This window comes from Telmatherina bonti, assembly GCF_933228915.1.
Source record: "Telmatherina bonti genome assembly, chromosome: 12".
NCBI lineage: Eukaryota > Metazoa > Chordata > Actinopteri > Atheriniformes > Telmatherinidae > Telmatherina > Telmatherina bonti.
Window position 1 is genome coordinate 27,830,471 of NC_136610.1, and position 27,501 is coordinate 27,857,971.

At 38.6% G+C, this 27,501-nt stretch overlaps 2 protein-coding genes across 2 annotated transcripts; one reads left to right on the forward strand and one right to left on the reverse strand.

Moving 5' to 3' along the window:
• The first annotated feature begins 614 nt into the window (after window positions 1-614).
• mapk9 (mitogen-activated protein kinase 9) lies at window positions 615-17,876 on the forward strand. The gene is made up of 12 exons (XM_079249907.1): window positions 615-811; window positions 5,980-6,126; window positions 8,766-8,895; window positions 9,273-9,331; window positions 9,663-9,801; window positions 10,366-10,531; window positions 14,860-14,931; window positions 15,936-16,118; window positions 16,395-16,519; window positions 16,611-16,674; window positions 17,450-17,521; window positions 17,727-17,876. The coding sequence occupies exons 2-12, from the start codon at window positions 6,011-6,013 to the stop codon at window positions 17,861-17,863; spliced, it is 1,263 nt and encodes a 420-aa protein (XP_079106033.1). The 5' UTR covers window positions 615-811; window positions 5,980-6,010; the 3' UTR covers window positions 17,864-17,876.
• A 2,103-nt stretch (window positions 17,877-19,979) lies between these two features.
• LOC306763173 (uncharacterized protein) lies at window positions 19,980-24,414 on the reverse strand (the record flags this gene model as incomplete). The annotated part of the gene is made up of 2 exons (XM_079249908.1): window positions 23,223-24,414; window positions 19,980-20,217 (listed from the first exon to the last, which is right to left on the reverse strand). The coding sequence occupies exons 1-2, from the start codon at window positions 24,191-24,193 to the stop codon at window positions 19,980-19,982; spliced, it is 1,209 nt and encodes a 402-aa protein (XP_079106034.1). The 5' UTR covers window positions 24,194-24,414.
• Window positions 24,415-27,501: the final 3,087 nt, after the last annotated feature.

The window sequence follows — 27,501 nt, forward strand, 5'->3', positions numbered from 1 at the left end:
TTTATTTATCTTGGAATGTTTACATACCATGATATATCAGTCACTCAAATACAAACTAAGAATTGCATATGTTGCTTATATAAATCTGTTGTGGAGAGTGCAGTCAGCTTTGCAGCCATCTGCTGGGGTAGTAGCATCAGAACCAGAGACTTGAAGAGAATCAGCAAACTGATCAAGAAAGCTGGTTCTGTGCTTGGAGTAACTCTGGAGCCGCTGGAGCTGATTGTCCAAAGAAGAATGCTGCACAAACTGATGAAGATGATGGAGGATTCTTCACACCCTCTCCACAACACAGTGAAGAAACAACAAAGTGTGTTCAGTGAGAGGCTTCTTCAGCACTGAAAGATACAGAAGATCATTCCTGCCAGCAGCCAGCAGCCTCTGGAACAAGACCTCCTCAAAAAAATTATGATATACTACAATATTGAATTTCCCTTTGAGGATTAATAAAGTATTTTTCATTTCATCATTTCACAAAGTTTTTATTAAAAAAAAACAAAAAAAAAAAAAAAGAAAAGAAAAGAAAAAGAAAAAAAAAACTTTCCGCCAACGTAAACCATGCGTGATGACGTCACCGAGTGCTCTGCCTCTGCTTGTTGTGGGCTTGTGGCTCCTCCGCAGCCTTCCCTCCTTCGCTCGTGCAGCCGCTGGCGTTAGCTAGGAACCAGAGGAAAGGTCTGTCATTCGTGACAGTCGGGAAGGTTCATTCTCATAAACTTTTCCAAGTCATAGCTGTTCCTGAAAAACGGGAAGAGAGTTTGGTCTGGGTTTTGGATGCATGGGAGCTCCCTGGGAACGGCGAAGGGAGAAGGTAGGTTCTCTGCTGCAGCTGCCGCTTTCCAACGTCCCTTGGTCGGTCAGAGCTTTCAGTTCAGTCCCGGCGGCCCGACTACCGCATTGTTGCCGATAGACTGAAGCCAAGCTGGTAGTTTAGGCCCCGCTAACCTTATACCATGACAGGTGTGGTGAATTCAGCTGGTGGTTATTTTGGTGTAATTTGGCGATGTGAACCCATTATTTCTGACTGGTAGGGGGAAGCAAGCACCGAGTGCCAGCAGTGCTACGGCCACAGTGTGTCATACCAGAGTGACTTCATACCTCTGCGTGTATTTTAACAGCAGGCACGTTGCTTGTGGATATTGCACAAAATTAATCTTAATAAAAAACCTCTGCTATAACATCGCGTTGTGAACGATACACAGGTTGACATCAGTACTAGTGTCCATTTAGACCCCGTGAATGATATTTTAGTGGTTGCGTGTCTCAGGTTTTCAGACCTGTACTTCACCAGGAACATAAGTGCAGCTGTGATCAATCCATGTGCAATTTTTTTAAAAGGTCATCAAGTTTATGTGGTATGTCAGAAGCTTGTCGGCGAGTCAGGCACCATGTGTGCGCTGTATTAATCTGTCCTGTTGACAGTATGAAGCACAGACAGGAGTTGTGTAACCCATCAGTTTGCTGGCATCATACATATGCAGTCAAGTGCTCTGTGAAAGGATGCTGTGCATTAGGAAGGTTTCATGAGGGACAGATGTTTAACTGGCCTTTCCTCTGTATAAAAAAAATGTCTTGTTCATCCTTTTATCCCCACAAAGAGGCTGCTCCTTTACAGTAAATCAACACCTTAAGCAGCAGCAGTGTAGGTGTAGTTTTAGGCATTCTGCTGTGCTTTGTAACCCTGCTACATGGCCATGATAACATGATATCATCGCCAGCTCACTCACTGGCATCCAGCTCCCAAATGAGAGCAATGTTAGACCTTAAGGCACTTGGCTGAACTGGGCAGTAGCCATAATGGGTTTGGGATGAGGATGATGATGATTGTGTGAAGGTCACTTTTCTAATCAGTTCTACTGGCATTAAAACTATGAAAAGCCTGTCTTTGCATAATGCATTGAAAGTAATAAGAGAGTAAGAAAACAATTAGTTTTCTTCCATCATTTCTTGTATAAATCTTCTATGATGATGGATCACAACTGTGGTGAATTCACCATGTTTTGCCATTCTTTATCAGTACAGTGCCATCATATAAGAGACTGCTATAAAGAAGCATGTTTCATGCATTTTTTTCTTTAAAACTGTCACTTAAAAGCATCTGGACAGAGGGGTGATTTTTGTTCTCTTTGATTAGGCAACACAAGGCAAGTTTATTTGTATAACACCTTTCACGTACGAGACCATTCAAAGTGCTTTACATGAAATATTAAAAGCATTACAAATTGTTTAAAAAGATAAAAGACAACACAAATAGCAAAATCGCAATAAAATCCTAAATTATATTAAATATTTAAAAGCAAAATTAATTAAAAAATGCTGTGCAGATTTCAAGCATAGATGCATGAGATAAGAAAAGTTTTTAACCTGGATTTAAAGTGTCTACCTTTGGTGAGCGATTTATCTCCACTGGTAATTTGCTCTACATGTTTGCAACATAACAGCTAAATGCTGCTTCTCCATGTTTCGTCTGGACTCTGGTCTGGATTAGTAATTCAATCCCAGTGTTTAGTGCCCTTTAACCCAATATTACCCCAGAATTGTGTCTCTGGGAGAAAATAGTCAGCCCTGCGTGTGAATGTTAACAAGATAAATATTTTGTTTTTGGTTTTTAAGGAAAAATATTGCTTGAAAAATTTTAGCTAGTTTGTTGTGATCACACTCACAAAGCAAGTATACTAAAAGTTTATATTCATAGATATGATAATGTTCTCTTTCCTTTTTTTTTTATAAGAAAAAAAGCAGCTTGCCCATCCATTAAGTTTTCAGTGTTTATCTAATGTGGAATATAAATCAAAATGGATCAATACAATTCAGAAAGAGTAGACAGCATCTACAGATAGGCTTCTTAGCTACGGCCTTCTTTTCCAATGTTTTATGCCGTTTTTTTTTCTCACCTGATGGTTTTCCTGAGTTTTGAAACCTAGAAAATATTCTACTCACATTTTCCCACCTAAGTAATCAATAAGATATTAGTATTTGTCCCTACTCACAGGAGCAGCTGAGTCATGATGTTGTCATCGTTGAGAGCTAGAAATGTGATAGCAGGTGAATGTTTACTGCTGTGACTCATCCGTTTTGCAGTGTACCTTCAACAGACCCAGGCTTTCCTTGGGGACATCATCGTGAACCTACACTAATCAAATCATGCTTGCTGCTGCTGCTTAAGAACGAATTCCTTTGTGCCAGCAGGCCAAAATGAAAATGGGTATCTGCTTTAATGTCCATCCAACTTGCTTAGCTTACAAGGAGTTTTAATGTTGGTGTATATATTTTACATTTACCCTGTAGATACGACTACCATATCAGCTTATAGAGAGCTTGGTTTATTTTCTGCATCAATGCACCAGACATTTGGGTTAAAAAAAAAAAGAATTGAGAAAAATGTCAAACTGAGAATGTTGCAGCATAAATAGCATAACAGAACATTTTATTGAACAGAGGGAAATCTGTGTATTTCCATTCAGTTTCTCCAGCTATTTCAATAATGAATGAATTAATTAACTAATGATTAAGCAGAGCTGTGCTTGCATACCATAATCACGGTATTCAACCGTCAGGCTCTAAGTGGCAGAATTTGGGAGGGTATCAGAAAGGAGCAGAAAAATGAACTGATGCCAAAAGAACCAAAAGCATAGTGAGAAAAGAAGTGAAGGGAGTGAAGGTTTTTTTTTTTTGCAGCTCTCCCTTTGGGTACAAATAGAGCACCAGCTGGACATGCCTGTAATAAGGAGAAACAGCCAGGAAGTAGAGGATCACAGTTGACTAGAGATGTGAAGGTGTTTTTTTTATTTTCATCCCAAGGTTTGTTTTTTAAGCATTACAGAAGAAAAGACAGGTGGCAAAAATTAGTTCATTTCATTTTTAAGCAAGTGCATATGACTGTTATCTCAGCAAAGTGCATAACAGGCTGTCAGTGTGTGCAGTTTGTTTCGTCATCCACAAATGCAAGATGAAACTATACCATGCAAGCGACAAAGAATGATGAGGAAGGTCCATGAAAAAAAACACAGTCTGATCAATCACTTTTTTTGGGTGGGATTTTGACCACTGTAGACACAGAAGAGCAAAACGTTTCTGTTTCTTATCAGTACACAGTGCAAAGCAGAGCAGCAGTTAACTATTATCTGTCTGTCAAAGTTATTTTCTGTTAATTTTACAGTTAACTGATAAAAATTTGGTCACATTTACAAGTTTTTCAGCATTTTTTCTCAAGAACTTTCTCATATAAACAGACATTGTAATAAGTAAATATATGTGTACAACACATAGGTAGCTTGCAGTTGCGAGAAAAAGACCCATTTAAGGTGAACAATTGTAAGCATGTACAGAGGATGCAGCAACATTTGCCTTATGCTGCCATGTACAACACCTCCTTTTTGTAAAAAAAAAAAAAAAAAAAAAAAAGTAAAATGTAAGTATTTGTACTGTCTGTATATAGGTGATTAAATGATTTGCAGCCTAAAGATGTTTTCTTCACATTTGATACACTTTAAGTAACATTTTATGTATCACTTTTGAGAGGTACTTAATGGATTTGAATCCAGAAATATTACATTCTTATTGCATATTTTTGCCAATGTTAATCAAGTCCTTGTTTCAGCTCCCATAAATGAACCAGTTATTATATTAGCGTTTCAATGTTAAATAGATTGATAATTTATATTTAATTGTATTATTTAGGAAATATAAGTTATAAATATTTGACTATCTTTACATTGTTTCTTTTGTTTTCATAATGATTTTAATGATCAAATACAATATGTGTTGATTAATAAAGACTATAATGATTATAATATAATTATTTATAAGCAGTGATAGAAGTAAATCAAATTGATTAAGACTGATATTTATTATTAATATATTGTAATAAATCAAAGTTGAATCCATTTTAAGTAGTCTATATCTATTTTGATTTGATATTTCAAACAAATCAACAAAAATTGAATTTGTTTTTGCAAAAACAAAACAGTAACTAAACTCTTTTTGGTTTCTTTATGATTACAGCTCAGCAACTTGTGATTTAGTTACCTGAGGGTTGCTCCACCTCTGCATAGCAGCATAGCTCTTTACTCTGTCAAAGCTGAGACTGAGTTGTTTTTACAGTTCAAGCAGCATGAAATATATTCAGACTCCTTGCAATCATAACCTCTCCCCTGCTGCTTCTTTCTGTTCAGCACTTTACCTCCCTGACAATCAAAACCAGTCTCCCCAGCCCCCCTTCCTCCCCTCCATCATACAGAACAGTATAAAAAAAAACCTCACTTCATCTAACTTGTGGCTGTTTTCTGTGGAAATGCCAACCAACCATGACTACTCGCCGTTGCATAGCTACACGATTGTGTTTCCTTGCTCTCACTCACACACATGAACGACTGCCAAGAATCATTCGCCTCCACTTCCTGCCTCAAGATTCGGTGCTAAAGCTGCCACTTTTGTTATGACCACACCACGCCAACACATGACGTGTTTTATTAACATGCATGTCTTCATGTGGGGCTCACTGCTGTACAGTGAAGCACAGAATAACCAACATGCACAAACTAAAATGCTGCCCACATGCTTGTGTGTGCTATGTTTGTGTTTAATGAGTGTGAGTGCGTCAGTTTGAGTTAAGAGATGGCAGCAAGTGCCCCGGGAACTCTACACTGTCAGTCTCTGCTCTCTATGATGCACTTACAGTCATGCAACACATAATCAGCTACAACGTCAGCTCCAGCCCAGTGTCACTGTTGTCAGATGAACAAACTTGGCAGGGAGCCGAGATGGATTGTGTGGCTTTAGACTGATCTGAAAATGAAATGAGTAATCCGTTAACAGTGGAATCATTTTATCTTAGTGATGGAGGCTTATTATTGTGTGAAAACTTGTTTACTTGGTCCAGCTGAACCGCCTGGCATGAGTTCCATCATGCTGTTTGGGTGTTAATCTGTGTTTGCTTTCTCTGTATGTATATGTGTGTGTGTTGTTCATCCTCTACAGACTGTGCTGGTGGTCCTGACTGTTCGGCAGGATGAGTGAGGCGGATGGACAATTCTACAGTGTTCAGGTGGGAGACTCCACCTTCACTGTTCTCAAGCGCTACCAGCAGCTTCGTGCCATAGGCTCGGGGGCCCAAGGCATTGTCTGGTGAGAGGCTTGTTGTTTAAGAGTCTTATTGTGTAATCAGCCAGCAGTGTTGCAGATATCCCAAGATCATCCTAATTAAATAAGCATTTTAGCTTTCATATAATAAAAGTAAACATTCTGCCGACAAGGCCTTTTGTCATTGCTAACATTTTGATATATAGTTTCAGGAAGAAAACAGATGTGAAGAAAAACTTCATTTCTGAATTAATGAAGGCTTTTTGGTTTTGGTTGTGAATGTGAGCTTGTTATCACAGTATAATGGCTTATAGGACACCTAAATGGAGCCATTGTTGACATAATAAATTGTAGCTCTGCTTTCTTTTTCCTTTATCTGTCATGTCCAGCATCACAGAGAGCAGAGCAATGGTCTGTCTGGCCTTTTGTGTTGGGCAAATTGACTGGCCAAGGAAATTTTTATGTATTTAAAGCTACTATTGATGCTTGACTATTGTTCTTTATTTTGGCTATTGTGGTGTTACATCTTTATGCTGGATCGGACAAGAGGAAAAAAAGGAGGTGTGTGTGAAGAGAAGGAATAGGAGACAAAGATACAAAAGATACAAAACAATGGCAACAATTATACAGCTGAAACAGTTTATTTATAGTTTATAAAAAGCTTAACAGAAATCATCCTAAATTCTCTGCAAAAAAACAAAAGTAGACAACCATTGGGAGTGCCTGTAGGACGATGAGCTGGGAATAACAGGACAGAATAACGACAGAACCGTTAACAAGTAAATTAAATCATTTAACATAATGGCTTTTGAAACACTCAAGTCGAGCCATTGCTGAAGTTATAGTTGTGCTTTTATGACTAAATATTTGTTTTCATGCTCAATGGGACCTTAATCTGAACAAGACAAAATTCCAGATATGATGTGCACATGGTTTACAAATAAAATATGCCATTCATATTCTTGCTGGGCATGTCAAAGAGCATAATCTGATTAATCTGTCTCATTCCAATTACACTCAAAAGCAAATGTAATCCAAACTTTTAAATGGACTTTGTGTGAGAATTACTTCCAGATAATATTTAAATCATGTATTTAAGTTAAAGCTGCACAATATATCGCTTAAGCATCGTCAGTGACATGTACATGTGTGAAATAGTCATATTGCCTACAATGAAAGAGGCCTATGAATGTATCATGTTCTCATCAATTTCAAGTAAACCTGAAAAACAAACCTTGATGGTAAAACACAGTTTACATTTACACAGTACCTAGTACAAAAGAAGATAGTAAGAATACCTGTCAAATACAGACAAAAACCATACTTGTAAGATTCACAAAAAGAGGGAAGATCAGTGCAGGTTAATGTCAACAAGATGACAGGGGTGCAGCAGAACTTTAAGTGCTATTTAGGTAATTTGTGTAAAAATTACGGTATTTTTTTCAAATTGCAATATATACTATGGGGTTAGAAAATATTGCAACCTCTTTTTTTTTTTTTAAGGGCCTCACCTTTTCAAACACCTGTTGCAACAATGGTAGCCACTGTGTATCAAAAAGCCTCAACAATACTGATGAACAAGTTCATGGCATGTAGATGAGTTGTTGAAAACATAATACCAAACTCTGCTATCCAATAAGTACACATACACTAAACATACAGGGAAATCCTGTTATACTCCTCTGGTGGAACTGTGTGTTTATGTGGTTTTGTTAGCTTTCATAGTCGCGATAAACGCCTGGTTTCAGTCACAGTAAAGCCAGACTAAAAGCCGATGGGAAGGCTTAATAAGCTGGCATTTCCTGTGATGAAAAGCCGCCGTTTGCTGCAACTATGAAAGCTGCTTAAACCATGTAAACATACCAAGGCTGGTGTATTATAGCAAGATTTACTCTTATGTTTTCTGTGGTAACAAGCAAGAATATCTAAACAAACCAACTGAAAAAATGTAGTTTTATGCTAATGTAGTTTGCGTAGTTGACTTGCTTGTTAAGGAGAAAGCTGGCAACTTCAGTATCTCTTGTAAGATTTTCTTCTTTTTCCTTCTTGAGCTCCTTCCACCTGGGGAAGGCTAGCCCAACGTTGGTTCTATTGTTTTGGTGCTACAGTCATGCTGCCTTTTCAGTGTCCTTTTTCAGTGTTTTGCTGATGTGTAAACATCTCCTGTGCTGGTCCTATATTTTTGTAAATCACAGTTGAAGATTTTACAAGTTGCCTGGGTAGTGAGCCTCTTTTGCTTATCTTCTTCTCTGCCGTTGCAATCACTGTGCAGTGGCTCAGAGGGAAAACCTGTGATTTTAGCCAGTAAACTACAGAAAATGTCACACAATGTCCTGTTAATCATATCTAAAGTCGCCTACACAGGTTTTTACCCTCAGGCCAAATGTGTGTCTTCTTTTTATCCCTGCCTGCCTGTTCAGAACTATGTTAAAAACTATCTGAGTTACTCACAATAAGCTCACCTGGCCCCTGTGGAGCCAAGAACATCTACTTTAAAGCAGCATTGTGTGTTATGAGATGCTGTAAAAACTCAGTGGGATGTAAAAGTGAGATTTATAATATACATGTTTATATAATACATCAGAGATCAAAATACACAAATAAATTATATTCCTCAGTATTCTTTTTTTGGCGTCTTTGCTAACCTTTGTCTCTGTTTCCTCCTACATGCAATGCATAACCAGCTCTGCTCTAGACACAGTCCTTCATATACCTGTGGCTGTGAAAAAGCTATGTCGGCCCTTCCAGAACCAGACCCATGCAAAGCGTGCCTACAGGGAGCTGGTGCTGCTCAAATGTGTCAATCACAAAAATGTAAGACCCAGATTTCATACAAGCCTCTTCTTCCTACCTGTCTTGTGTGCTTTTTGTGCTAAATGAGCAAAAAATTGTAAAAAATCAGTTGTTCCTAAATAAGTGACCGCAACATTATTTGGTTGTATGTTTACATTTTCTATTTTTAAGTGAATGGAAAACTGCAAGGAAGATGTTCATTTTAAGCTGATGCACAAACTTGAGAGATTGAGATACTGAACTCTCTGCTGTGGTCATAAAGTTTCGTGCTCAGAGTGACAAAATCCAAACAAAATCCTCTGTAGTGCTGTGCCCACAGTAGGACTGCTCTCCTCAGTGAAGTGGATGTAGATAGGAGAGTAACAGAGTGGACTAATGTCTTGTCTCTCTGCTTGCAGATCATCCGTCTGATCAATGTTTTCACGCCTCAGAAGTCTCTGGAGGAGTTCCAGGATCTGTGAGTGGCAGTGGAGTGTTTAGAAACTTTTACAAATTGCTTTGCTTTGGGTTTCTTTGGACTTAAAACATTTCAGTGTTTGTTAGTTTCAAAATGTTGTTCCGCGTGTTTTTTTTCCATTTTAGTTCAATCATCCTGCTTATATGTCAACTTCCTTTACTGTTTTAAGTTTATTTCTTACTTGGATATTTTCTGCTTTTATCTCTGTTTTTTCATCTGCTGTCTTTTTTTTCCTCGTTTTCTTTGTGGTTTTCCTGTTAACTCTTCTAGTAATGCCAACTGTGATACAATCTCTATTTCATCCTCTTCCTTAATCCCTCCTCTCTCTCAGGTATCTGGTGATGGAGTTGATGGATGCCAGCCTATGTCAGGTGATCCACATGGACCTGGACCATGAAAGAATGTCCTACCTGCTTTACCAGATCCTTTGTGGCATAAGACACCTGCACTCCGCTGGGATCATTCACAGGGTAAATACAGACAATGGTTGTGCTGTGGGGTTTAAGAGTCAGAATTTTATGTTTGATGGGCTCAGCACACTCTTTCTACACTCTTTTGTAAAGTAGAGTTAACAGCAGGATTTCTGTCAGATCGAGCAAAATCTCCCGACTCTTCATCGTTCACGCTTTATCTGTCGCATACTGCTGTGAAAAGGCCAAAATTCTCTCCAATATCACAAATAATCACTTTTTTTTTTGACAAACGATCCAAGTGCGTAATACGGGACACTGGCACTGTCATTGCTGTTTGTCACATCCAGTGTGCTCAGTTTCACCTGGTTGGCGATGAATTTTGTATCTCGCCATCATTTGTGTGTGGCCACCACCATCACCATCATGTGTCAATCCCTTAATTCTTAAATCACTTTGGCAGAAAGTGGAGAATTTTAAGCCATTTGTAAAACTATAAAGATCACAATAAAATATATATGGTTTTTCTTCCACTCATTATTGCTGTATAAACCATACATTAATATGTAATGTTTGCATCTTCATATTTTTCTGTAGATTGATAGATTTTCTATCCCCCTTTAGGATCTAAAGCCGAGCAACATTGTTGTAAAATCAGATTGCACTCTGAAGATCCTGGATTTTGGCCTGGCAAGGACAGCCTGTACTAACTTCATGATGACCCCATATGTGGTAACTCGGTACTACCGCGCTCCTGAGGTTATTCTGGGTATGAAGTATAAGGAGAATGGTAAGTACATCCTAACTAGCCTCACAGCCATTGTTTAAATCAGTAAATTACATTTCTTGAAACACTCCCTTATAATTTTATCTATCTATCTATCTATCTATCTATCTATCTATCTATCTATCTATCTATCTATCTATCTATCTATCTATCTATCTATCTATCTATCTATCTATCTATCTGTCTGTCTGTCTGTCTGTCTGTCTATCTATCTATCTATCTATCTATCTATCTATCTATCTATCTATCTATCTATCTATCTATCTATCTATCTATCTATCTATCTATCTGTCTATCTGTCTATCTGTCTATCTGTCTATCTATCTGTCTGTCTGTCTCTTACCTATCTTACCTGTCTTATCTAATGTATTTTGTCTATCTAATAATATATTAATCTGCTATATGCTGAAACTTCCCTGGAACTCTTTTTGTTGCTCCATCAGCCTGGAATAACATAACAATAGTTATGGGTTAATGTTAAAATTTTAGCTGTGTCCCAATTCAGGCTCAATGCACTTTGAAGTGTAAATTTGTTGGCTAAATACGTCATAGTGGCCCACCAAGCACTGTCCCATTTGTCCCCGTCGACCCTTCAAACCCACACTTTGTTTGGCATGTAGCTATGTCAGCTAGCGGTAGATCGGTCACAGCATCTTTTCTTCCAGAATTTATTTCACACAAAAGTGCCAGGGAACGAGCAGCACTTGAGTGCTGAAGTCTGTTTTTACCACCAAATGTTTGGGTCATTTCTTTGAGGTAAATTAAGTTTTAATAATTAAATGAAGTTCAGTTGCATTTGCTACCATGGGCAGGTAAGCTGGGACAGCAGTAGCATTAGCTTGTGGCCTACTTAATGACAACAAATTAATTTGATTGCACGGGTCACACCATCTTTATTTTTCATTGAAGTTAACGTTAGCTTGACAGGATGTACCATCAGCCTGAGGAGGGCTTGTCTGGGCCGCCTCCTCAACAAGTTTTCAGTTTCAATCCACAGGTAAATGAAAAGAAATAAAATGAACGTTTCTGGCCCCATATTCTTTTGATTTTTTTTTTTTTTTTTTTTTTAAAGTAATTTTGTTTGTTTCGTGGAAGAATGGGAACGCTTCAATTGGATAGATATTAGTGCAGTTGCTTGGCAACTGGAGACTGGAGTATGTCTCATTTCACCAACGATAAGCAGCTTTGGCGTGTGCAGACACACGGGAAACTCCGTAGCATACGTAGACTGCGAAGTGTGCAGGCCCTGAATTGTAACAGCTTTTTAAATCTTCATTACTGAATTTAGAAGCAGTGTTATTGTTATATCCTTTGTATTAGAATGGACATAGAGGCCTGCTTCTCTTACCCTAGTTTATTGTTGCCTTCAACAAGCAGTGGAAAATCTTTGATCATACTCCTGTTATGTTTCACGTTTGCCTGTGTTGGTTATTGACGTTGGGAATGAATGCTTTTACTGTGCCACTATTCTGCTTCAGTGGACCTGTGGTCAGTCGGCTGCATAATGGCTGAAATGATCTCTCACAAAGTCCTCTTTCCTGGAAAGGACTGTATCCTTCCTTCTGTGTCTCCCGTAACTTGATAGTTGTTTGTCCCCCTGACTTTGATGCTGCTGTTATTGACAGTGACAGCTAAGCTATTTTGTTTGAACATTTTCCCGAAAGAAAGAAAACTAAAAGGATTATACGAAGTGAGAAGTAATCCCAGCCAGATTAACTCTAGCAATGATAAGTTTTAGTGGTGGGAAAATCAAATTGAAAAATCAAGATTTTTTTTCATCAAATTTTAAAAAATAGATTTTTTATTTTGTTCATTTTTTTTTTTTTTTTTAAATAAATGAAAATATTCCATGATAAAAAATTTTGTCATTTTTATTGTTTTTTATTGATCTTTTTACTTGTCTTTTGGGCGTTATAGCAGCAGAATTATGGTCCGGCTACTGTGTTGTTTTTTCCTCAGTGAAATCAGGAAAATTGACGAGCAAAAAAAAAAAAAGCTTTATACATTTTTTTTTAGACTACAAAGATCAGCAATATTGAAGAATTGTGACAACCACAATTTGAATTTAATTGGTACCTAAAAACTCCAAATCGAATCAGGACAAAAGGTTATCCTCACAGCCCTAAGAAGTTTTGTAGGTTTCTAAATGTGAGGCGGACATTTCCAAACAGGAAGCCATATGGAATAAAGAAGCAGTAGCTTTGGTTATGATAATAAGTACATGTACAAACCCTGGTAGAAATTATGGAGTAACCACAGTCGGAGGACCTACAGTTAGGTTTTTCATTTTGGAAATAAATTAAAACACAAGTATGACACAACATTTTAATTAAATCTGAACATTCTGCATTGTAAAATATACATAGAATAATGACTTTTTTTTTTTATAGCCGTAATTGTTGAAATTTAATTTTCCTATCAGATCAAGGAAACAAATTTTGGAATTGTCAACAAAAGATAAAAAATAATCACACTTGGCGATTTTATAACTCTTGAATTCATTGTTGGGTTGACTTCACTATTAAAAAACAATTTTCTTCATCAGTCAGGTTCCAGCTTTCTTGTTTAGGAGTTGAAAGATCACATCTGCAGACTGATTCTTTTTTACTGATCATGTTTATCAGTTTCCACCATACATTCAAACTGATGCAGATCCAGACTATTTGCCAGCCATGTCATTTTGTTGGTATGTTTTTTCCTCCAGGTCACATTAAATTCCCACCTTTTCTTTTACTGTAGAAATAAATCTGGCAGCCATCTTCCCTGCTTCTGTATCTGCTTTAACCCCATATCAAGAACAGGAAATCTGCTTGTTTTGCTTAAGGCAGTTCTTTCTGTCTCATTGGACCTGCACCAAACACTTCCCAGTATCACCATCTTGTCCAGTTTGATTTGTGATTCATCAGTATTTATGTTCATATACTGTAATCACCTGCAGTGCTTCCATTTTGTTCATGTTTGCTGTTGTCTTCTGTTTATGTATTAATGTTGTTTTACATTTGTCTGTTTTTTACATTGATTCTAGTTTCTGATTTCTATTTTAAAAACATAGTTTTTAGTTTTCCGTCATGTTTCTTTAAAAAATGTCCTTGGTCAACCGTTATTTATCACTTTTACAACATTCGTGTTTTGTTTATATTTTCAGCTGACTGACCAACTAACATATATCTGAGTTTTCATAATCATTCCCTTAGTTGCAATTTACAGTTTTATTGATAGTTTAATTTCTTGTGCCAGTTATGCAGGTATTTACTTTAGAAATCCATATTTTTTTCTTTACTTGGTTTGGAAAAAATGAAAAAAGATGCAACTCTTGCATTACAAAGGATTAATGTTCAGCTATAAATTAAATGCCATATTTGATACCATGTATTAAATATGTCACATCTTAGTTAAAATCCTCCAGTTATGGGGATTCCCTTGTACTTTGCAAGGCTTGCATTTTGGCCAATATAGTTGTGGACTGGTTAAACAAAATTTGAGAGGTTTTCTCATTTTTTCAACATGCAAATATTAATAAATGCTTCTGAAAAAAAGATTTTTAATGCGTTTAATGTGTTTTGTTTTTTTTTAATAATATCAAATAGCAGTATCAGACTTTCTACACTGAATGGTACGGTGTCTGGAGAGGAAAGGTTAATTTTCTGTACTTTGTCTCAGGGGAGGTTTACATTCTCAGACTTACAAAGCCACTGCTGTACACACTGCAAAGTTTACATTTACAATTCGTGTAATGCCTGTGTAGACTAGGCCAGTAACTCTGTGGAGGTCTGGTGATGTTATCAAAGTGAGAGCTTTCAGCCTCACTGAAACTGGAATAGAGGAAAGACTACGAGGCCATTTACCACTTATAAACGCTCTCAAGCAAACATCCAACTTAAAAAGCGAGAGGGAGGGAAACTATGTCTCACCCTGTTAAGCACACACACTTACACACAGAGGGAAAGCGAGAGAGAGAAAGAGAGAGCAGCAGCTGTATAAACTGATAAGAGGAGGCGAGGAGAAAGGCCTGGAAGGCTGCAACCGCTTTGAAGCCAGAGAAAAGAACTCCAGCCTGAAAATGAGAAAATGGGAAAGTGAAAAGCATCAAGCAGCGGGAAAACAGAGGAAAACAATGAGATCTGGTGTTTTGTATTGATTTGTTTTTTTTGTCATTCAAATTACAACCATGAAGAACATTGTTCATCTGCGCAGCTTCCATCTGTCATCTTACTGTATATTTAGTGTGAATTGGGTTATAGATGATGTTATGAGCTCAATTTAATTTAATATTGTCTGTGTGTCTGTGTACGTCTTGTCTGTGTGCATGTTTGTATGTGTTCTGTTCCCAGTGGACATCTGGTCAGTGGGCTGTATCATGGGAGAGATGGTAAAAGGCAGCGTCATCTTCCAGGGTACCGATCGTATCCTTCTCTCATCGTCTCTGTGCCACTTGTTGTTCCTCTTCTTGTGTTTTTCATCTTCCATCAAACCTCCATTAAAGTATGTCATGCCAGATACTATTCAAACACATATCAATTTAAATTTCTGGTATTAAGTCCTACAAATATAATGTGTATTGCAGATTATCCAGAGATTATCTGAGCAGTTAAAATGGATATCTCTGTGCACTTACAGTTCATTTAAATTAGTATGAATCTGTGAGCTTGTTGTTTAAATCTCAGTAATCTTGAAATAAAAATTAAATAAAAAATGCTTTATTCATTATAATGATATACTACTTTATTGTACTGATACAATTAATATTTTATTGATTAAAATTGTCAGGTGCATTTTAATGCCTTTCACTCACACAATCACAAACACGTGCAATTTGTTGTGAATGGATGCAGGACATGTTGGATTTGGCTAGACAGCTTTTCATGCTGGGAAGTAATACCTTTCTGCAGTTGCAAGCCTGCCAACTGTAAAGTAGATCTGTATTTTTAGCTGTACTAAAATGGTTCTGTGGATTATAATGTTTCTCTTTTCACTTTGTCGGGTCATAATGTTGGCCCACACTGAGAAGTCACTTGATAAATTGTTAAAGAACTTTATGCAGCTACATACAGAGATTACTGATTTTGAAAGTGTTGTACATTGGTTTCCAAAACAAATGATAATCCCATCAAAGTCAGCTGTCCTTTAGTTTGGTGCTAATATATGAATGTTGGCTTGCTAACATTAACATTTTAGTATATATCATTCAAAACACCATTCCACTTTGTAGTCCAGCTGTACTATCTGTAATGTGTTGTTATGGGTTTTATTGTGTTTGTATTTTATCCCTCACTGTTTTCCACATGTAGATTGTGCTTATTCATGCATCACTTAATTCAGTTGCTTTCATTGTGTTCTTTTCATTTGCTTTACCTTGGTTTGTGCCTTCGATGCCTCTGGATTTGTCCTTAACAAGTTGACTGTCTAGACATCGACCAGTGGAATAAGGTGATTGAAATCCTGGGCACGCCCAGCCTGGAGTTTATGAACCGACTGATGGAGACTGTGAGGAACTATGTGATGAACAAGCCGCAGTATCCAGGCGTCAGCTTTGCTGAACTTTTCCCAGATTGGGCTTTTCCTTCTGAGTCAGAGCATGATAAACTAAAGAGTAAGAGCATGTATACTCACAATTTAATTCAGATTCTAAGCTAATGTAATGTTTTTGTAGAATTTCTCTGCACTATGTTGATCTGACAAAAAAATTTCAGTGCACAAATTCCTAAAACTTCTCCTGTTCATAAATTGAATTAATGAGTTTTCAATCTTAATCTGTGTCACTTACAGTTAGAAGTTGCACCGTCACAACTATTATTTTATATTGTGAGAGACATTACCCACCACTTGTTTCCATGGTAACTATTCCTTTCCTGTGCTCGTGAAACAGCTAGTCAAGCACGGGACTTGCTCTCCAAAATGCTGGTCATTGATCCTGAGTGCCGCATCTCTGTAGAAGAGGCCCTCAATCATCCCTACATTCATGTTTGGTACGACCCTGCAGAGGCAGATGCGGTGAGGAGAGTGTTCCATTCAAGTGGTGGTATTCAATGTTGTACTTATGTAAGGCCTTGTTCTGATATATGTGCTTTGTTTTATTTTACAGCCTCCTCCCCAGATTTCAGATAAGCAGCTGGAAGAGAGAGAACACACAATTGAACAGTGGAAAGGTAGGAAACACTGCCACCTAGGGACTCAAATGAGAATTGCATTTTACAATATTAGTTTTTGTTAATTGCAGATAAATGAATGTGTAACACACACACACACACACACATATATATATATATATATATATATATATATATATATATATATATATATATATATATATAGAATATGGACTGTAGACCCTTTAGTCCCAATGGGAAACTCCCCCAAGGTGGTGGAGAATGAGAGGGCTAAAATCCTCTGGGACTTCCAGATCCAGACATAAAATGGTGGTGGTCAATCAACCGAGCATTGTAGTAATGGACAAGCAGCAGAGGAAAGCCGTAGTGATCGATGTATCCATCCCCAATGATGGAAATATCAGGAAAATGGAGCATGACAAACTGCAGAAGTACCAAGACCTCAAGGAGGAACTGGAGAAGGCCTGGAGGGTGAAAGCAACAGTAGGACCCATAGTGATCGGAGCATTGGGGCCCGTGTCCCCCACACTGGAGAACGGGCTCCAACAGATGCCTAGTGAGACATCAGACATCTCTGTCCAGAAAAGTGCAGTCCTAGGAACAGCTAAGAAACTGCATATGACCGTCAAGCTCCCAGGACTCTGGCAGAGAACCCGAGTTTGAGAGATGAACAGCCACCCGCCCTACCCTATAATCTGGTACTTCCAACACATGCTATGTGTAAGAAGCTGCATTTGTGTATGTCAATAGTAAAAGTACTACATGCATAGCGTTTGCTTACACCAGTGGTGCCTAACCTGCTCTGTGTCCTCAGAACTAATTTATGAGGAGGTGATCGACTGGGAAGAGAGAAACAAGAATGGCCTAATGAAAGAAGATTGTCCAGGTAAGTGAAGGCATCATCAGCCAGAGTATCAGATGTTGCTGTCAAAGCATAACTAGCCTGAAATGAAAACAAACCTGCTGAAATTTTGCTGCCATCCTTAATGTGGCTCATGAAAAATTGCCACAAAACTTATAGGATTGTTTTTGTTGCAACCCAGTTTAAACTTTGTATACGTTATATCTGGTTTTTGTGTGTTACTTCCCAGATATGGTGTCGGGTACAGCATCCCAGTCATCCTCCGCTAACGATATCTCATCCATGTCCACGGAGCACACGTTGGCGTCAGACACAGACAGCAGCAGTATTGACACACTGACAGGACCGCTGGACGAGTGTCAGTAAACACAGCCCGTCCACCCGCTGCTGTCCTCTCAGCCTCGATATCCAAGTACCTATCAACCTTCTCCTGTTTATATTCGTTCTGCGTTTCTCATCTTTTCTCTGAAACCTCAGTGAATGAGTCTCTTTTTCTGTTTTCTTTCCCTGTGTGATGTGGTGGAGCCGGTTGATCCTCTTCATCTGCAAACTTTGAGATCAAAGCTATCAGTGCTATCCGTTGTGTCAGAAGGTTTTTTTCCCTTCTTTTTCATGGATGTTTAACATGATCATATATATAAAAAAACATGCATCCATATTGATTTTCAGGTTACCAGAACTAGGTGGGGGGTTATTGTTAGGTCTGTATTCCCGTGTTTTAGAAGCTTTTTCCTTTTAGGAAATATTAAGTTGAGACAAGATTTTGTCATTTCATTGAGCAGACTCGTATTTCAACATTAGACTGCAGTCGCTAGGTGCTCTCATGCATGTTACGCCAAAACAAACAAACAGTTTGTCGACATCTGATGTTTATTTGATAATCAAACGCTGATCTTAAGTTGGATTGAATCTCTAGCACGCTCTAAGTATGCAGATCTACACTGTGGTGCATTCTGCACAGTGTTTACTAATTAATTGGCATGAGTGATGTGGATTTTGAGCTTTTACTTCTGACAGCTAGGAAAAGCTGTGGTTGCAGTGTTACAGATTTATTTCCTGATATAACGTACTGTATTTAAACATGTCAAGATGCGACACTCACAGTTGTTGTAGACCCTTTTATTTTATATAGACAAGGTGTGTGTGTTCTGTTAGGAAATTAAACATATCTGTAAGAACTATGTATGTATAGATATATCACAATCACCCCTATTTGACTTAAGGTACCTACTATCAATGTGTATATCAAAAGCAAAACATGACCCCATAAATCCAATATAATGGGGGGCATAATGTTACATGTGTTTTTTTTTGTTTTTGTTTTTGCAAAATGTTGCACGAATGCCGCACCGAAGCCCGTGAAAATAAAGCCTTTTATTAAAGCATTTCATAGTTTATAATATAGTTTAATAAAATCACGGGCTGCTCCTTTTCTAAACCATTCCATTAGTGCTGGAAAAGTCACAGAATTAATCATGAAATCAACTTGTAGAGGATGGTAAAACACAACAGCTGTGTTTAACTTGCATGAAGGCACCGTGCCTACAAGAGACAGTAGGTTTTGTTATCATCGGAAGTCCGTTCAGGCCTGTTTTTGTTGTTGTTTTTCTTTCAACCTGAGTACCCTAAATGCTCTTGGTTCTGAGAGCCTTATTTTGAGAGATGTATTTTTTTGCCTTTTAAGCCTGTATGAGATATCAAAATGTACTGTGCAACAAATTTTTATCCTCTTCTTTTAATCACACTTAAAGAGCGCAGATGCCCTGTTTGTAAAGCAAATGTCTATGGAGTAGATTTACACAGCAAGAAACATGTTGTAGTTTAAAGTGGTGAATGAGACAGTGGAGAATGTGGAGTCCTAAACCAGAATCTGGATCTTGCAACTCAAGATTGAAGCTTAAAAATTACCCTTGGAAATGGACTCGAGCTGCTTTTTTGCATAAATGATTGCACAGTGTGATGGACATGCAGAAATATGACACTACAGAGTTACTGAGGACTTATGCACCATGTTGTACAGAACCATGACTTTATTCTTTTTCTCATGCCTTAAATGACCTGATCAGTGGCCAACTCAATCTCTAAAACACTAGCAGATAAGGAATGAACATCCAAGATCTCCAGTGTGATTGCAATGACCACATTATCACTTGGCCAACATCCTCTACCCATGCTCAGAACTAATAAAGTGGACATCAGTGATTCTTTCTCTTTGGTTCTGGTTGTTTTGTGTGATTTCCTCTTTATTTCTGAGAAAAATCATCATACACTTTGACCAATTATGGAAAGATATGTTGTACATTGTTATATTAACAATGTTATATTGTACAGTGCACAAAATAACATTGTTATATTAATAATGTTATATTGTACGGTGCACAATAAAACATAAGACCATTGTTAGATTTTAAGATGAGCCCATCTTTTGTGTTACACTTGTTACACACACAGATCATATCTTCAAACACCATACATAAAATCTTTAAAAGCTCTTAACAATGTATTCAGTCTTCTTTGCCTCATTGTTGAGCTCTCCAAAGGTGTCAAAGAACTGCTCCATCTCCTTCTGCAGCGTTGCGTTGCGGAGCTCTGCAGCAGCACGGGCCCTCTCGGACTCCACAATCTTAGCCTGGACAACTTGGTACCAGTGTCGTTGCTGTGAAAGGTTCGTTTTCAAGCGAACAACCTCGACCTGGAGCTCTTCATTCCTCTGCTCCAGGCTGCAATAAATAAGAGAATTGGTTTAGTGCCACTAACCCTAACCCTGACCAAACCCTCAAAACCCCATGATGTTGATAGTTTTATTCATTATAAACTGTTTGAATCTAGTGAATAACCAAAATGCAGTTTATCACCACAAATATTAGGAGGAAGTGTATTATAAACACTGTGTGTGAAAAAAGTCATTCTACTGCAGAGTGGACAGATCCATCAAAGTATAACATCCCACTCTTAATTTGTAGGGTTTAATATGATTTTGGCCCACCCCTTACAATTATATCAGCTTCAAGTTGTCTGGGAAAAATTTCCACAATGTTTAGGAGTGTGTTAATAGGATTTTTTTTTTTTTTTTTAACCATTCTTCCAGAAGCACATTTGTATGGTCAGACACAGATGCTGAACAAGACCTAGCTCGCATTTTCCACTTTAAATCACTGTAAGATGTGTTCTATCCTGTTGAGGTCTGGACCCTGTGCAGGCCAGTCAAGTCCTTCCACACCACACTTGCTCATCCATGTCTTTATGGGTCTTGCTCTGTGTCCTGGTGTGCAATCATTGTTGAAACAGGAGGAACCATCCCCAAACTGTTCCTATGAAGTTAGGAACATGGAATTGTCCAAAATATCTTAGTATACTGAAACATTCAGCGTTCCTTTCACTGGAACTAAGGGACCAAGCCCAGCTCATTAAGAATGAGCCCACACCATCATCTCCCCTCCAAACTTCACACTTGGCACAATGCAGTCAAACAGGTACCGTTGTCCCAGCAACTGTCAAGCCCAGACTTGTCTGTCAGATCGTCAGTTGGAGAAGTGTGATTTGTCTCTCCAGAGAACGTGTTTCCACTGTTCTCGAGTCCAGTGTTGGCGGATTTCACACCACTGCATTCGTCACCTTGATCGTACTTAGTGATGTACAGCTTGGATGCAGCAGCTCAGCCATGGCAACACAACCACCAAGCTGTCTACACACTGTTGTGCTAATCTGAAGACCATATGAAGTTTGGAGGTGTATTAAAATTAACATTGGCAACCTCTCCGCACTTATTTTACATGGCTACCACTTGCTGCTGTTCTCAAGTGCTTCAGCTTTGTTGTAATACCGCTGACTGTTGACTGTGCAGTATTTAGTAGCTAGGTGGTTTAATGACTGGCATGTTGCACAGGTAGCGTCCTATCACGTTGCCACAGTGGAATCTACTTTGCTCCTTCGAAGACACTCCCATTCTTACACAAATGTTTGTAGAGGCAGTCTACATGTGAAGGTACTTGTTTTTACATACCTGTAGCAATGTAAGTGATATGAACTCCTCACCTCAGTTATTTGGATGGGTAAATGAATATTTTTGGCAACATTGTGTATTTTTCTCTCCTCTACAAAGCAGGAACCTAAAGTGAGCAACACAGAGGAATTCCTTGGGCATAAAATAATTTTGGGGGCAAAAAAGCCAAAAACTGATAAAAACAAACGGTGGTTTGAATTTTTTGTTATTTGCACTTTATGTTTCAAATTTCGTTCACAGGCACGGCCTTGTGATGGACTGGTGACCTGTCCACAGTGAACTGGACTAAGTGGTGTAGAAAAATGTTTTTAAAAATAATTTAACATGGACGCTGTTCCCAAAAAAGTATAGTGCCAGAAAAAACAACAATTCAATGATTGAGACAATCTGTAAAAATCCACTGTGTAGTCTGCTCTTGTTTGTTGTTTTCTTCATGGTTCGCCGTTCTCTCTGTCTGGTTCTGTAAACTGAGACCACTCTGACCGCTTTGGGATACCATTCCTGCTCCACTGGAAGTAAATTAAGCCGTGAAAGTTACGACAAACCTGCTGGGTATTTGTAAGTAATGGCTCACTTGACCGCAGTCGCAGTTTTGTAGCTTAACTTTCATCCATCTGTTCTTTTGTGAAGCCTGAGCTGATCCTCCTTTATTAAATGCATATTGTTCTATTTCAATCGTTTTAACTCTCTTATAAAATGTCTTTCATCCTTTGTTACCTTTTTATTCCACTGGGCTGAAGCCATTATTTCTTACTTGCATCATTTCTACAGAACTGAAATATTTCACTTGAAAACTACATTGTTTCTAAAAATAATATTGGAAAAGCAGGATTTGTTTCTAAGAGTTCCTCTTTTTTTTGCATAACAACATTACACATTTTTAAACCAAATGCATTTCCAACCCACCTTTGTTTCATTTAAGATAAATTGACTTTTTCTGCTAAAATTTAAATAACTAGAAAACCACCTGTGCTGTGTAACTTTTGACAGATTATGTGCTATTTTTTTCTTTAATTTATTTAAAGAATTGTCATCTTTTGTCCTCACCAGCTCGTTCTAATGCATGACCTTACACTGAGACAGGCTCTATCTATATCGGTAATAAATGAGGTATGTGTTGTGTCTAGGTCAGCAGCATGGCCCCTTAAATTAGCTCTCTTTCCAGGGTCAGGAGCTGTTTTCTATATGTCAACCACAGGGTGTGCTTTCCTCTACTTTTAAACCAATAATCTGCTTACTTCTACACAAGAGGATTATTTTAGATTTTAGTGGATACCGCAAATATAAATACAGAGTAAACGCAGGACCAATTTTCAATGTTTATTCAACCCTAAAAATGCAGCTTTGTGTACTCAGCAGACCTAAAACTGTGTTATATGCTCAACACAGCCAGTGCTTGCCTTATAGTCTATCCCGAGAGACTTGTGGGAAACTTTAAGGGAGTTTAATGCAGTGCTGGTTCTCTGTGATCTAAACAGGATATTAGGGTGAAGCTTGGAGTCAACCGAGGAGCCAAAACAGCACAGCTGGGTGGACACACTTTATCTGGGAACATTGTGTTACCCTTCACTGAAAATACATCACTAGCTGGAAAATTCTTAAGCCAGTGAACTGAAAGTGTTGAAGCCACGAGCATAAGCACATTAAATTCAATACATCAATCTCTTACGTGGCATGATTAATCTTGGTGCGAAGTGGGAGACAAAATAAATTTCAAATGACCTGATTATCCTTGTTTCGTACTCCTCTCGTTGCCTGATTATCTGCTGCTGGAGGCTGGTGAGCAGGCTTCGGAGCGCGCTGGCTGAGGGATCGGCGAGGGGTACTGGAGGCGGCACCCTTGGAGATCCTGTGTGCTGAGTTTCAGCAGGAGACTGCAGGACCTGATTCCTAGTTTGGCATAACTGAGGAGGGCTTGGAGTAAGATTTTGAGGAAGTGACATTGGGAGCTTGGGTTGCAGTACAAAGTCCCCCTGCATAAATCCACAAGATCCCGAGTCCTGCTCTGGCTCTCTGTCTTGCTCCTTGTCTTTGTCTTGACTCTGGTCCTGCTTACTAGAACAACTTTTAGCAAGGACGTTCTCACATGAAGACCAGTGGCTCTTGTCTTGACTTGCAGCATCAACCTGCATCAGACCCTGAATCTGTTCAGGGGCCAGTGCTTGGTACATGTCCTCCTGCAAGTGTTCCTGGAAGCTTGTTTCCATATCAAAGACCTCCTGAAGGCTTTCTGTTCTTCCAGTGATAGGTAGGTTATCATACAGAGACAAAGCGCTACGATGTTCCTCGCTCTGTGATGGGCTTGGACTCTGGCTGAGATGAGCCCTGTCCTCTACTCCCCAGCTATATCCCTGCTCTGCTCTTGCTTTGTTTGTGTCTGGATTAAACTCTGCTTCCCAGGGCTGTCTTCCCAGGCCTCCTCTACAGCTGTGGTAGCTGCGATCTGGCCATGGGCCAGCCTCTCTTCCTCCACCAACCACTGTCTGAACCTCAGCCAAAGCTGGGACCAGACCAGGCAGAGGGCTGCTGGGGTCTGGGAGTCTGGTTACAAGCGGACACACAACTCTACTCTCCATTTCCTTGACTCTGGCCTTCTCTCGCTGGGCAAAGGGTGGGCAGTTGTCGTACAGGGGATCCGTGGAGCAGGAGCTGGCTGTGGTGGGGGTCTCGGTAGGAAGACAGTGCAGCTCCATGATCCAAGCAGGCACATGGGGGTGCTGAAGGCGTTAGATGACCCTCCACTTTTCTGTCTGCGGTAACTTGGGATTAAAAGCTTGGATTGTGGATTTGTGAGCGTGGTATGGAGCCTCCCCCGTGCAAATTGCTGATGTGTCGTGGCGGAAAGGAAGGTGTAGGAGCCCTCCTCCCCTTTTGCTGGCTCTCTGCTGTGCCTTTGATGGTAGTGTTGGACAGGTTGTAGTGTGGGTATAGCCAGCAGGGACGGTGTGTGTATGCATGTACGTCTTTAAGCAGGACTGACATCAGCTGTTACTTTAGCACAGCTTCTGGGGGAGGGACTAGGGTGTAATATAGTCAGGCTCATTCCTAAAGACAGTCACACATAACTGGAACCACAGAAATAGAAGACGGCCGTGGGCACAAAGTGTAAAACACACAATGAATCTGCACACATTATTAGTGAGGAAAACTGACAAAACCCAAGAAGTCACACACCAGAAATCTGGGATTGTAGACATGGAAATATTTCTGGGGTTTTTTTCTTTTTTTTTTTTAATTCATTTGTTTGTTTAATTGAATTATTATTTATTATTTTATGTTTCTGTAGTTTTCAGACACAGGCACCAAATATTGAATAAAATACTATGTTCTTTAATCTTTTAAAACTTTTTTTCTACTTTTTCTTTGTCCTATTTTTTCCAAAATATTCTTTTTTTTCTTTTCAAATTGAACTTTTTACTAATTTTCCTTTTTTAAACATGTTTAAGACAGACAATACCACTTTTATGGTCAGTGTGTGTGTTAAGCCAGAAGGTGGCGCTCTACTCAACGACATGAACAAAATTTATTTTTACATGAATACTCAGCATACCTGGCTTTTTAATACTAAATTAAACTGTTTAATGGATATCTCAGCTTTTTCTTCCGTTTAAAGCTAATTTTTAAGGTCAGAACGGTCTGACAACACAGAAGCCCTCCCTCATTATTGTTGTGCCACAGAGGAACAACTGTTTCAGGCACATAGTAGGACAAATCCTTTTTTTGTGCTTAATTTTTAAATAATTTTCAGCTGGTCTACAAAATGTACTGAAGATGGCACTTCACACAGAATTTGAGGTGTTTCGTGAGAGCTTAACTATTCTCTGAGGTGTTTTGTAAATGCTCTGTAAACATGTGTGCACTGGCACACTAAACAGCCACGTTGAATATCAGCAGTGATAAAACGGCTCTTTGTTGTGCCCATAAATCACCCTGCATCATTTAAAGCCGCACCAACACATTTGCGGTTTGTAAACTGTAAATGTTGCCAGTTTCTTAAAGCACTTTCATGCATTTTAAGTCATCCTTGTGCTGGATAAACCGATGAAGGGAGCTGCTTTGGAATACGGGTACAGTATTGTTGTAATGCTGAAAATAAGGTCAGAAAATACTGCAGCAGAAAGAGAATAACCAGCTGGAACCCCAAACATTAAATTTAATCTTTCTGATATCCATTAGCAGGTTCCCCTGACCCTCATTTGTCACCGAATGAAGGACAGCCAAACTCATCACTACCCACTTCGCCCTATGACATCTCCCAGTTTGATCTTTCACCTTGTCTAAGATGAGCTTCCCACAAGACTCTTAATCAACCCAGTCTCCTGTATTTTTTTCAATTCTTGTACATCTGCGTAGTTGTTTGTAGCCATGACGACAGAATCCATGGCAACACTGATCCCCATGGCACTAAATAATAAAGGTGGATGTACTGTGGATAGAAGGGGGAGTCTGTGCCTATTATAGCAAGTGTCTCGATGGAGAGTAATTGAGTTTGGCCCTTGCTGATATGAAACAGTGCATGTAACAGACAGTCTGAGTACACCACAGCCATACTTTCTTTTATTTGCTGTAAATGTGAATAGCTTGGCAATATAGGCATGCTACAGAATCTTGACTGGGTGTGAGTACAAAAAAAATGACGAGGAGAGGTGTTAAGCTGATTAAGAACAACATGGAGTCAGGGAAAGAAGTGTGATGAGAAAGTAGGAGGGAGGGTATGTGTGTACTGTAATGATGTGTTCCTGCATGCAGGTGTGTTTCTGAGGCATGACCATCCCTGCCTTTCCTTTGTTCTGAGTACCAATCCCCTTCTATCTGGGTTCATTTAGGCTGTCATACTATTCAGCAGTTCTATACAGTTTCATCGCTGTGTGCTCCTGTGTTGTTAATGTGTACATGGTGTCCTTCTCAGCAATCACTTAAGTAACCCCCCATCAAGCCCCTCTAACTTTAACACCACAGCAAGCCATGCTTTGATGTAGAAGTATGATGTTTTGATATGAGAACATTTTCTGTATTTTGTAAATGATAATATTCATTGTGTATTGTATTGATATGACACACTGTAAATGTTGGATCTTCTAAGTCTTTACAATTTTAGGTTGAGGAAAATTCATCTGAAATTATACCACAATTTTTAGACTTAGATTGTCCCAAATGGATGAACGTCTGCTCGTGTTTGTATCTTAGAGGCTCTGTCTCTCTGAAATGCTCCTTTATTTCCCAGTCTTGCTACTGACCTGCTGCCAGTTAACCCAACTAGTGGTTCAACACTCCTCCAGTTGTTTTTATATTTTTATGCCCCAGTTACAACTTTTTTTGACCTACTGAAATGTTAAAATGTAACATTTATAATTATAAATATTATCTACATAAACATAACATACCACCATATATCAGATACTTAATATATGACATATATAGCTTTACTTATTTTACTTATAGCTTATTTATACATAAGATATGGTGTTTGCACATAATTGCAAATCTTGATTTATTCACATGTTACAGTGTTTCTTGACCTTTTGGACAGAGTGGTTTCGCATTGTTTATGAAAGTTTATGCATGAATAACCACCTGTTTGTTCTACTAAAATTGACTTTAAAGCCAAGTGTTTAAAATTACATTCAGCTCAAAAAGAAAAAACTAGATGGAAACGGAAAAAAAATGTGACCAAAGGAGTTTCCCTGGCAACACTTCCATTTTTCAGCAATGAGAAAAAAAAAAAAAACAATAAAAAAGAAAAACAAAAGAAAACAGATGAATTAACATTTGGACAACAGGAAAACAACAGACGAACCACAATCAATTTCATGAATGAAGCCAGTTGCAGACAAAATAAATTCCTCTTCTCTCTCTGGGACAGTGGATTTAGATGCTATAGAGACTTTTGATGAATGATACACAAAATACGTCATATTTAAATATAAATGGGAAATAGAAAAAAAACACCCTCACAGAAGATGATGTTTGGGAAAATCTACAGGCAGATGTGGAAAGGGTA